The following is a 12,859-nucleotide window of genomic DNA, read 5'->3' as shown; positions in this document are numbered from 1 at the left end:
GTATGTGATACATCAGTTTATTTTAGAATGAAAAGTAATTAACAGAACTAATATTCATAGTTAAATATATTACAGCTGGTAAGCTTGAACATCAAGATGCTGCACACACATGCTTTCCAACGACCACCCCAGAAAAAACTATCAAATCTTAGTTGTATAACAATTTCTGCCTTATTTTAGAAAGATTAATCTTCCAGATTGTCTTGCCAGACATGATTGGTCAAGCCCTGGAGAGGTTTAGAAGTAAGTTGTCTATTTGGTGCGTAGGCTCAGAGTTTTGTTCTCAATTAACTTCACCCCACCATCACAAAACAAATAACTCTTGCCTGAGTTTGTGAGCGGAAAGGGAAAATGTCAAGGCTCAAAGTGACAGGTTTATTTTGTTACTAAAAGTGATAGCTGCGATGAAAAATCAAGCAGTGCATTTTGCAGCGTTGGTGCTTGATAAGCTGAAAGCAGCCTGCTAGAAGCAATTATACACTGTAGCTTGGTTTATGCCTGCTCAATGCATTGGGAGGTTTTCATTGGAATAACTAAACTTGCACAAAATAGTGATAATATCAACTAATAATCTAAGGCACAAACAACCCATTAGATCCATTGCTTCCACACAAAATAAAAGACTTGAGTGCTCACCTTTGTGGTACAGCAGCAATTTGTGACCTACGCTATGATTCTCTATTTCCCAGTACCAGTGAATCGTACGTAAGCTGCATGTTTATGATCCAACTTTAATTTCTCCGGACTTTAACACCATACAATGCCTAGCTCCATAGCGTTTAGCCTTTTTGTTTTTTGGTTGCTATAAGCTAGCAGTAATTTTGAGGATAATTGCATTTGACAGCTGTGGGACAGGTCAAAACATAATCACCTGTTTCATGTCAATGATTTTAAATTGCAAAGTTTCATTCAACTCAGCTAAATGGATTTTTTTGTAGATAAAAAGAAATTCATGAAATGGATAAAAGTGCATGATTTTGTATTTTGTTTTGTGATTAAACCTGCAATGGATAGTTGCCAATAAGTATGAAGTTACAAATGAAAAGTGCAGTTAAGCCAATATTATGCAGGCCAGCTAAAGACGTTAGATTTCATATTTGTGTTAGATTCAGAAGGAGTGCCTATTGAAATAACTTTAATGGTGGAGTCTTTTTACGGGCTTAACAACAAACTCCCTTATGCACAATGTTGCTAATTGTTCTGGTTTCTGGTCGAATATCCCATCCAGATTCTAAGGGTCCAATGCCAAGTTGTCAACACCCACCTTCTGTTTTCCATGCTGAAAGAGAAAATGACTGTCAACTGATCAATATTTACCATTTGCAATGTTTTTATTCTGCTGTGATATTCAAATATCTGTTTCTTTCAGTTAAGTGATTTTTCCCTGGAGGTTCAAACCGCCCTTTATTTATACCAGTTTGTTTTCTGGCACGGAAATAATGCTGACACTAACACATCATGTCACGGCACTGTACCACACTAACAATAGATATATGAATAATTTGAAGAGACAATTCTGCAGAAAGCAACAGATGGCACAGTGAGATCAGCTTCTGGCACAAGATGCTTTCTAAAAAAGAAACTGGCAAATAGAACAAGGCATCTATGCAAAAAACCTAATTATGCAGAAGGACTAATGCTTTGAATTTCAGTTTGTTGTCCAACTCTTTCAGTCAGGCAATTGCTCATTAGCTGAATAACATAGTAACCCATTGATAGATATTACTACTCAGTCTTTTTATTTGGGTGATGACTGGTGTTAAAAACAAAAAAAAAAGTCATTTGGTTGTGTGTGATAAAACTACACCTTTCTTAAAAAAAAGCAGATGGGTCATGACTCCTCTAGAGCAGGAGAGACTTGAACCTAGGCCGCCTCGCCCAGCAGTAGGGACGCTACCACTATACTGCAAGAGAACGTAGGCTTTTGATCGTCTTATTGCAAAAGGAGGCCTGGAATTTTTCCATCCATGAGGCATCACTGGGTTCCAGGGGGGAGAGGCCTTGAATACATTCATCTTCCCCTCAATTATTGGAGGTGTGTGGATTGACAAAAGATTGCTGGGGGAAGTGTCAATTAGAAATTCATAACTAGTTGAGTTTTTAAAAATAAAAGAACACTCACCTTCTTTCTTGGTGATGAAGAAAAGCAGAAACCCCAGCAACAGCGAATCAGGACCAAGAGAATCAGAGTCAGCACTGCACCTAATTAAAGGAAATGAAGAAATTCATGACAATGCAGATTACATATTTGAGTCAAGCTTTTTGGTGCAGTGGTAATGATCCTATCTCTGAACGGGCCCAGGTTCCAGTCCTACTGTTCCAAGGATGTGCAATAATCTTTGAACAGGTTGATTTAAAAGCATCTAAAATCTCAGTAGTGGTCTTGGTAGGATGACTGACACTCATTCTGCCAAACGTTGTTAAAACCCCAAGTGCCTGCAACAGTTCTGTTATTTTAAAGTTTACATCAGTACATTTGGACTGACTGCATGTTGAAGTGGAAATATTATAATGAATACTCCCTTTTAAAAAAGATTCACGTCTTCAGAAGGATGAAGAAGAGCTTTATTATCACTTTTTTTTAAAAAAAACAATCTGTTGTTGCAATTCTTTACATTGCTGGCAGAGTATGACAAAACAGATACAGCCATTAACCCAATGTTTCAGCATAACATTAAATATAGCTACTGCACAATTGTTTAGCAAATGGAATACTGATAGATAGGGTTCTGCTGCAGTGTGGTATTGAAATGCATTGGTTATTCTGTGTTTGATTATAAAACCTAAACATGTTTGACTGGTCAAGTCTGGGTGTTGACTCTGAGATAAGTTAACAGATGACACAGGCATTCCATTAAGAGTTGAAACTCTTAGACGTAGCTGTAGATGTCTTACAGTATTGTATAATACTCTAAATGTTGTTTGAAAGTACAGTATTGCTGAAAAAAGCATTTGTGCCATGGACCTTGTTGAATCTTAGCTGATAAATGGCCTTTGCAACCGCACATCTGGCTGGAGTTGTACATGATGTTGATGGGGATCATGCTCTGCGATGTGGTCAAGAGTGCTCCTATTAGGGACTAAGTCTTAGTTGTGGAGATCTTCAAAGAACTCCTTCCAATGAAGCCTCGTTACCTCTCCGTCCTCGATATGTTCTTCTCTGTTCTGAGCTCTTGCAGAGGGTCAGTGTGGACTGGAGGGGCAGAATGGCCTGCTTTCACACTTGGGATTCTAACTTGGAATCAGTACATCAGGCATCAACTCTCGAAGCAATAAAGGCCAAAAGTGTAATTCTACTACAGTAAGTGCTTAGTCTGTAGAGGCTATTGGCAGCTCTGAAGAATTGACGCACAGCAGAGCTGTCAAAGATTGCCGAATTATTGTGCTCTTTTTGCCCACCAACTGTTCTGAAGGGAATTTTTTTTTTTTTTTGGGATTGGTCCATGGCCTTCTGTTGTCTGTAAAAACACATCCTTCCTTCTGGTGTTGGCGCTGTTTCCAATTCAGCAAACTGGCATTTAGTAAGCACTCTCATCAAACTGGTCTATATCTTTGCTGGTGGAGTCTCTTCGAGAGTGTTGTTTTTGAAGGGTTTAAGGACAGACCAGGCACCGTGTATGCCCCCTCTTCATTGACTGTGAGGCACTGACTGAATCAATTTTTCTTCAGGAGACTGACTCCATTGACATTAAGCTTTCCCGTGGCAGAGTTTCTGCTGCTGCCGATTTTGGGCTGGGAGGTGGGAGGTGGGAGGTGGGAGGTGGGAGGCCATATTAGACAATGGTCAGTCCAGCAGCTGTCAGGTCCTGTTGGAAAATGGGAGATATGGACATTCTCACCGTCACTGGCTCAGAGGATGACATAGTTACGCGTGTGCCAATGGCTGGAGTGGGCTGGTGCCATGAGGTGTTATATTGGACCTTTGGATGAGGGAAGGTTTTTTTTAATGACCAGGCCAAGATTAAGGCCTTTCATCAGGCACAGGACTCCATTGAGGTTTGCCTTCTTTGTTGATCATCTTACGTTTGGTGTCCCTTCAACCTCTGGCATCGAAATTGCCAATCAGTATCTCCCTTGCGTGCATGGCTCAACAACTGATCGAAGCTGGAATGGAATTAAACTTTTGGCCTTTATTGCTTCAAGAGTCGGAGCGTCCACACTGATGCCTGATGTACTGATTCCGGATTAGAATCCCTACAGTGTGGAAGCAGGCCATTCAGTCCCTCCAGTCCCCACTGACCCTCTGAAGAGCATTCCACCTAGATCCACACCCCCATAGCCTTCCATTTTCTGGGGAGGTAATGGCCTAGTGGCATTATCACTGGACTGTTAATCCAGAGACCCAGATAATGTTCTGGGGACCTGGGTTCAAATCTTGCCATGGCAGATGGTGGAATTTGAATTCAATAATAATCTGGAATTAAGAATCTAATGATGACCATGAATCTATTGTCCATTGTTGGAAAAACCCATCTAGTTCACTAATGTCCTTTAGGGAAGGAAACTGCCATCCTTACTTGGTCTGGCCTACATGTGACTCTAGACCCACAGCAATGTGGTTGCCCTTGAACTGCCCTCTGGGCAATTAGGGATGGGCAATAAACGCTGCCTGGCCAGCGATGCCTTCATCCTATTAATGAATAATAGGAAAAATTCCAACAGCCAAACCATCTAACCCGCACATCTTTAGACTGTGGAAACCAGTGGAAATGTGCAAACTCCACACAGACAGCCGTCCAAGGGTGGAATCAAACCCAGGTCCCTGGTACTATGAGGCAGCAGTGCTAACCACTGAGCCACTGTGCCGTGGGTTGGGTTGGGGAGGGGTGGAAGCTGAAGCCGACGGATTGTTTATGCCTTACTGAGCTGGCCAATAGCATTGTGTTTTTTTTTCTTAAATGATGAAGCTGACTCCACAGAGTTCATATCCTGTGATTAGCGAAGGCATGAGGGCCTCTCCTTTTCCTGTATCAAGTCTAGAATTCCCAAAGGATGCTGGTTCTAAACTTTATACAGCTCAGCAGCAGAACTGGCACCAGTTATAGCACAGCAATTGCACAGTCAACAGTTACGTTTAACAGGTTAAACAAATTACATTTGCTTTGATTTTTGTTTTAAACAGCAGGTGCCTTTGAGGCAATGCAAGGTGGCTATGGTACTGCTCGCTGTGCTCATCACAATTCCTGTGAATACCACCCGAGAGCAGGGGGAGGCACCGTGTGTCGGAATGTCCACAAATGCAGGCTATCTACGGCAAATAATTGGGAATATGCAGCCTGGCCCCAGTCCCTGTTTGGAAAGGTCAGCCAGTGACACAGTTCCCTGGTACCCCCCTTCCATTCCTTATGCCGGAGCCAGCCGTGAGAGTTTTATTGGAATACCCAAGGCTACTGTAGGACTGGCAGTTCTGAAGAAAGTGGGGGATTTGCCAATATTACACAAGCTGAGGAGAATTACAATGAAAACTCCAAGGTTGAGCATCTTTGGGATTCCCTAAGCATTCCTATCTTCTCCAAAGGAGGGACTAGTCATGGAGTCTGTCCAGCAAATGGATAATGGGCTAGAAGTAACAGCACCATCTCTGAGGCTCATTGTGATAGCAATGAGTGTGGTTCCTCGCCACACTGATTAAAATATATGATACAATGGAAGTGCGTCTTTTAAACACTGCAGAGATCTCAAACTTCAAGTTAGTTCTGTTTTAACAGACAGAGTGCCTTGTGATCAAAAACCAAACCTTTAGCAAGTTAAGAGGGTTAGCCACAATCTCATTCAATGTCTCTACATTCCTATGCCATGCCGTTTACACTAAAGAGAAGATTTAGAGAGAATAGCAGCTAGGAGACATTCACTGAAGCTTCCAAATCTTTTGAGACCCCAAAGGCTTCTGCTCAAAACTAAACCTAAAAACTAGAAAGCCTGGTCTGTGAGAGCTGGCCAAATCCAGGCTGCTTTCTTTGTTCCAACTTCTAAAAAATTGTTTACTTTCTTAGAGACAGCTCTACACTTCTGCATTACAACCTCTCTCCAAAAAAAGACAAAATAACCTCAAAGTGACAGCCTCATTACAAAAGTCTCATATTTCCACAGTACTTTGTCTTTGTTCACTAATTACATAAAGCTTGGCAGCTTACCAATGAAAATAAAGAAAATGGCAAACGTGGCGATATCCCAGTTGGACTGGAAAAGCTGCTTGCTCTGTAATCTTCTGACAACATCATTGAATTGGGCTTCGATCTGAGTGCCCAACTCCTGGTCAGCCATCTTCAACACTGGCTGTGTCTGAAACTGCTCAAAGGCACTGCCTTGTTCTCCACCTCAGGCAAAAGCTGTGAACTGCAAAACACAGAACAGAACCCATCACTTCCAAATTTATCGCGCAGAAAGAATCTGCAAAAGAATGTAACAACGTTACTTCTAGCACTTTGCCTTCTAAATAAAATGCATTTCAGAGAAGCCTATCCTTGGATGATTGAACATTCTAGCCCAGAAACGGTGGGCTACATGGCCTCATCCTCATCCTCTGCTGTAGCAATTCTGTGATATTAACCGCTGTCAGATTCAACTCGCACTCTGGCTTCAGGCTGCATTTACACTCTAACCGCATGGCTGCTGGAACCTTTGTTAAAGGCCCCTTGAAGTGAATGTACAAACAACTTCTTGGGGCTCCTATGATGCAGTGATCGTGTCTGTCCCCCTGGGTCAGAAGGCCTGGGTTCATGTCCCACCTACTCCCTGGACAGGCTGTTTAAAACATTACTTTATAAAACGGAGCCTCTTTGATGTATTGTAATGTAAATGTAAGCTGCAATTTGAATAATTAAGGCACACACCAGTGTTGTATCTAAATGGCGTATTGCACCTTCACACATTTTATGAATGAACTATGTTTCTGAAACAAATAAGCGAGCAAACTCTAATATGATTAAAGTGTGAATGTGTTGTGAGCCCGTTTCAAATGTCTACCTGCCATATTTTTGTTAGTTACAGTCATTGAGGGATACGAAGCAAAGATAGTTCAAGAATTGAGCTACACGTCAGCTGTAATGTTATAGGTGATTTCACATCAATCTGTACAGAGATTTTAATCACACACCTCTGGAGCAGATGAGGCTTGAACCCAAGAATTGAACACAGTATTCCAAAAGTGGCCTAACCAATCTCCTGTACAACCCGCAAGACGACCTCTCAGCTCCTATACTCAATGCACTATCTAATGAAGGCAAGCATGCAAAACCCTTTTTCACTATCCTGTCTACCTGCAACTACCCCTACACCTCAAAATACACCTGCTAAAATGTAATGCAAGTTTAACGTTCCTGATAGTCCATTGGTGACATTTGCTTGCTTAGATAAATTAACCTGTACAAGGATTCTACAACACAGGAGAGTTGCCAACTTTCATTCGTGAAGATCCAATATTGCTCACATGGAATCTGCACACTGTTTACAAATGTTATTGCCCCACGAGTATTTCTTTTCCCTCATGAAACCCACACATGCAGCCGATAAAGTCACCAGTAAAGATTAAACTGCAGAATTCCCTGATTACATACCAGAGTAAATACACGCGTCTCTAGGTATTAACATACCTCAAAGTACAACAGGACCTTGATCAGAGGGCACACGGGCTGGAGTGGCAGATGGAGTTTAATTTAGATAAAAAAGTGTGAGGTGCTGCATTTTGATTGGGCAAATCAGGGCAGGACTTATACACTTATTGGTAGGGTCCTGGGGAAGAGAGCTCAGAGTGCAGGTTCATAGTTCCTTGAAAGTGGAGTTGCAGGTAGACAGGATAGTGAAAAAGGGTTTTGCATAAAGAGATAACAAGGTGTACAGCTGGATGAACACAGCAGGCCAAGCAGCATCAGAGGAGCAGGAAGGCTGACGTTTCGGGCCTAGACCCTTCTTCAGAAAATGAATGCTTGCCTTCATCAAACAGTGCATTGAGTATAGGAGTTGGGCTGTGCAGGAGATTGGTTAGGCCACTTTTGGAATACTGTGTGCAGCCTGGTCTCTCTGCTACAGGAAAGTTTTGTGAAACTTGAAAAGGTTCACAAAAGATTTACAAAGATAGTACCAGGGTTGGAGGGTTTGAGCTAAAGGGACAGGCTGAATAGGCTGGAGCCATTTTCTCTGGAGCATCAGAGGCTGAGAGGTGACCTTATAGATGTTTATAAAATCATGAAAAGCATGGATAGGGTGAATACTCAAGGTCTTTTCCCCAGGGTGGGGGAGTTCAAAACTAGAGGGCATAGGTTTGAGGTGAGAGGGGAAGATTTAAAAAGGGACCTAAGGGGCAACTTTTCCATGCAGAGAGTGGTGTGCATATGGAGCGAGCTGCCAGAGGAAGTGGTGGAGGCTGGTTCAATAACAGCATTTAAAAGGTAGCTGGATGGGTACATGAATAGGAAAGGTTTAGAGGGATATGGGCCAAATGGGACAAGGTTAATGGACAATATTTGGTTGGCATGGACAAGTTGGATGAAAACAGTCTATTTCTGTGCTGCACAACTCCATGAACTCTATAATGAAACTGTCTTTCAAAAATCAGAGGTGCAGTAGTGTCAGTTAAACAGTTTGTGTAATTTCAAACACTTTGGGTAACTTACTACTGCAGCTCAGAGCTGGATGAACATGACTGGCCATGTGTTACAGAATTGTGGAATGGTAATGATAGAGAAAACCACTCAGCACATTCTGTTCAAGAAAGCCTCTGCAAGAACAACACAGTCAGTCCCACTTTCCTGCCCGTATCCCTGTAAATTTTCCTTCTTAAAAACAGATAGAGGCAGAATCAATCAGCCTGCCGGACAATGTAGTCCGGACCCTAAGCTGTCCACACAGGCCTCCCTCATGTCGCCTGCTAAGTCTCTAATCCATCTCCTCTGGTTTTCCAACCTTCCTTGCAGGAAAGTCAAACCAGAGGACAGCTTTAAAATTAAGAGGGGCTGATTAGGGTAACAGTAGAGAAGATATGGGTGGCATGGTGGCTCAGTGGTTAGCACTGCTGCCTCACAGCGCCAGGGACCTGGGTTCAATTCCACCCTCAGGTGACTATCTATGTGGAGTTTGCACATTCTCCCTGCGCCTGCGTGGGTTTCCTCCAGGTGCTCCAGCTTCCTCCCACAGTCCAAAGATGTACCACTGAAAGCATCAGTTTGTCTGGGATAACAAGGTGTAGAGCTGGATGGACACAGCAGGCCGAAGAGCGGGAATCTGGGTTTTGTTTTTGTAAATAAATTTGCCTCAATCAGACAAAGCATTCCTGGCACTGTTTGAGCATTCACAGTCATAGAGATATACAGCACAGAAACATACCCTTCAGTCCCAATTCGTCCATGCCGACCAGATATCCTAAATTAATCTAATCCCATTTACCAGTATTTGGCCCACGGCCCTCTAAACCCTTCCTGTTCATGTACCCACCCAGATGCCTTTTAATGTTGTAATTGTACCAGCCTCCTCCACTTCCTCTGGCAGCTCATTCCATACACACACCACCCTCTGCGTGAAAAAGTTGCCCCTCACGTACTTTTTATATCTTTCCCCTCTCACCTTAAACCTATGCCCTCTAGTTTTGGACTCTCCCACACTAGGAAAAAAGCCTTGTCTATTTACCCTATCCACGACCCTCATGATTTTATAAACCTCTAGAAGGTCACCCTTCAGGCTCTGACGCTCCAGGAAACAAAGCCTCGGCCTAGTCAGCCTCTCCCTATAGCTCAAACCTTCCAACCCTGGCAACATCCTTGTAAATCTTTTTTGCTCCCTCTCAAGTTTAACAACATCCTTCCTATAGAAGGGTGACAATAATTGGACACAGTATTCTAAAAGTGGCCTCACCAATGTTCTGTACAGCAACAACATGACGTCCCAACTCCAATGTTCTCACCAATGAAGGCAAGCTTGCCAAATTTCTTCTTCACCACTGCCTCAGGCTAGTTATTTTTAATTCATTTGTGGGATTTGGCTATTGCTGGCCAGGCCAGCGTTTATTGACCAGAGGAATGCTAAGATACAACCACATTACTATGGGTCTGGAGTCACATGGTGGTCAAACCAGGTAAAAAACAGAGTATTTCCTGCCCTCATACTTCAGTGAGACCGATGGATATTTTCCTTTCAAAAAAAAAAAAAAATACATAGAAAGGAGTTCAATTTCCACATCTGCTTTGGCAGGATTTGAACCTGGGTCCCCAGCGTAATTGTCTAACAATAATACCAGCAGGCCATTGCTTCCTTCTGAGTTAGAGGATGAACACAGATGACAAACAGAGCAACAAATTAGGTCACATACATCAGCTCAGTTAACATCACAGCAGATGATCAGGTCAGACATAGAATCACATGGCTCCCTCTCCTCACCAGTTTAAAGCTAATAGAATGATTTTTATTAACGCAAGAGAAATTAAATACAAAAGTCAGGAGATTATGCTTCACATTATATCGCGAGACTCCATCAGGAGTACCTTGCATAGTATGGGTCTAATTACTTTGAGAAGGATGTAAATACATTGTAGGCAGCATGAAGCTTCACTAGATGGGGTGGTACAGTGGTTAGCACTACTGCTACACAATGCCAGGGATCTGGGTTCAATTCCACCCTCAGGTGACTGTCTGTGTGGAGTTTGCACGTTCTCCGGGTGTCTGCGTGGGTTTCCTCCCGCAATCCAAAGATGTGCAGGTTAGGTGGATTGGCCACGCTAAATTGCCTGTAGTGTTCAGGGATGTGTAGATTAGGGGGATGGGTCTGGGGATGTTCTGAGGATCGGTGTGGACTTGTTGGGCTGAAGGGCCTGTTTCCACACTGTAGGGATTCTGTGAAGTAGACTAATACCTGGAAAGGGTGGGTTGATTTATTTTTAATTTTCTGTCGTAGTTTATTATATCTGTGTAATTATATATTTCCATTCTTGACATATGTCAGAGCCGTGGTATTGTTTATTGAATTGACTGGTCACAAAAGACAGCAGCATCGTACTCTCCAGGAGGACATTCATGTCTCCGACAAGAGATTTTCCCATTTTCACCGACTTTGTAACATTAGAGGACAGCAAGCTTGAGCTCTTTGCTCTGATAAAGGTTTCTCATGGCCGTGGTGCAAGACTTCCCAGGGGCAAAGGTTGGACAGACTCGGCTTGTATCCGCTACAGTTCAGAAAAGTTGATTGAAACCTCGAAAATCCTGAGGGCTTTTGACAGGATGGACGTGGAAAGGACATTTTCTCTGGAGGGGAAAAAAATCTAGAATCTCGGACTTGAAAAATGGGGATTGCCTTATGAACACAGGCTGGTGCTGGAACCACCAGAGTTTGGGAAAAGTTTGGGAAAAGTTTGGAAAAGGTGACTTAATCGAAACAAACAACATCCTGAGGGGACTTGACCAGGTTGATGTGGAAAGGATGTTTCCTCTTGTGGAAGAATCTGGAGCTAAGGGTTATAGTTTAAAAATAAGGGGATGCCCATTCAAAACAGAAATGAGGAAACATTTGTTTCCTCTCAGAGCATTATGACTCTCTGGAAATTTCCTTCCTCAAAAAGGCAGTGCATGCTGAATCTTTCAATATTTTTAAGGTAGAGCTAGATGGATTCTTGATGACCACGCGAATGAAAGATTATTGGAGATGTACAGGAATGTAGAGTTGAGGTTAAAAATCAGATCAGGCATGATCTTATCAAATGGAAGAGCAAGCACGAAGGGCTGAGTGGCCTGCCCTTGATCCCAGTTCGTGTGTATCAAGAGGTAGGGCTACAATTAGTTTGTAGACTGTGTTGTGTGTTCAGGGACAGCAGAATTGCTAGTGACATAGTATGATACCAGCTCACTTCCAACCCTCTTAAACCTCCGTAAAAAAATAAAACGGAGCTGTTTAAAGTAATTTGATCTGCACAACATCAGTCCAGGTAAACATCCACCTGCCTGTGTTGCTATGGGAGACCAGATTAAGCTCAGTTTCACCCTTGAGTCAGTTTTTATTCCCATACATTTCACAGCGTCAGGATTGCTGGATTGTGAAAGGTTTCAGCTCAAAGTTCAAGGCTTTCCGTGTTTGTAATTCAGACTATTAAAGTCAAAAGTTCAAATTAGACATGGATTGCTAAAACTGAGAAAGCCCCCTAGAATGTCAAATTATTACCTTTTCCAGGGGCATCAAACAAACCTAATGCCCTTTCAGAAATACAAATCTTACACCCTCAACATCCCCTTTGAACAGATTTCCAAATTGACCCCTGCGAAAAAGTACACTTGAGTTTTTTTTCCCCCCAAGAACAGTAATCTGCTGCCAGAGAAATAATTGAAGCCTATACCTTAAGTGATGTCAGAAATCACACGACACCAGGTTATAGTCCAACAGGTTTACTTGAAAACACAAGCTTTTGGAGCCTCGCTCCTTCCTCCGGTGTTAGAGAGAGAGGTAGTATCAGGCACAGAATTTATAAGTAAAAGGTCAAAGGGTCACACAACTGATGAGGATGTATTAAACAAGCCTAAGATTGCTGTTAAATCTTTAATCAGTTAAAAGGTTTTAATTGAATAGTACACATATGTAAATCCCCGAATTTCTTTCAAGTTACTGCCCTGAGAGGACTAAAGGTTTTATTAGTGTAAAGAAGAGGTGACATTTTATGTCAGACAATGCATGTTAGGTGTGAGACAACAAGGTGCAGGGCTGGATGAACACAGCAGGCCAAGCAGCATCATAGGAGCAGAGAGGCTGACGTTTCGGGCCTAGAACCTTCATCAGAAAAGGGGGAGGGGAAGGGGGTTTTGAAATAAATAGGGAGAGAGTGGGAGGCGGATAGAAGAGGGATAGAGGAGAGGATAGGTGGAGAGGAAACAAACAGGTCGAAGAGGC

At 42.6% G+C, this 12,859-nt stretch overlaps 1 protein-coding gene across 2 annotated transcripts in view; it reads right to left on the bottom strand.

The window, feature by feature from the left end:
• Position 1: 1 nt before the first annotated feature.
• Positions 2-12,859, bottom strand: part of smim22 (small integral membrane protein 22) — a 16,394-nt gene continuing 3,536 nt past the window's right edge. For both annotated transcript variants that reach the window (XM_048609544.1, XM_048609543.1), the window contains exons 2-4: positions 6,135-6,336; positions 2,123-2,202; positions 2-1,279 (exon numbers count right to left, since the gene is read on the bottom strand). In XM_048609544.1, coding sequence (XP_048465501.1) covers positions 1,232-1,279; positions 2,123-2,202; positions 6,135-6,264 — 258 coding nt within the window. In that variant the 5' untranslated portion in view covers positions 6,265-6,336 and the 3' untranslated portion in view covers positions 2-1,231. The remainder of the gene's footprint in view (positions 1,280-2,122; positions 2,203-6,134; positions 6,337-12,859) is intronic.

This window comes from Rhincodon typus, chromosome 21, assembly GCF_021869965.1.
Source record: "Rhincodon typus isolate 14 chromosome 21, sRhiTyp1.1, whole genome shotgun sequence".
Taxonomy (NCBI): domain Eukaryota; kingdom Metazoa; phylum Chordata; class Chondrichthyes; order Orectolobiformes; family Rhincodontidae; genus Rhincodon; species Rhincodon typus.
Note: the sequence above shows the minus strand (reverse complement) of the source record. Positions and strands in the feature narration are given on the sequence as shown.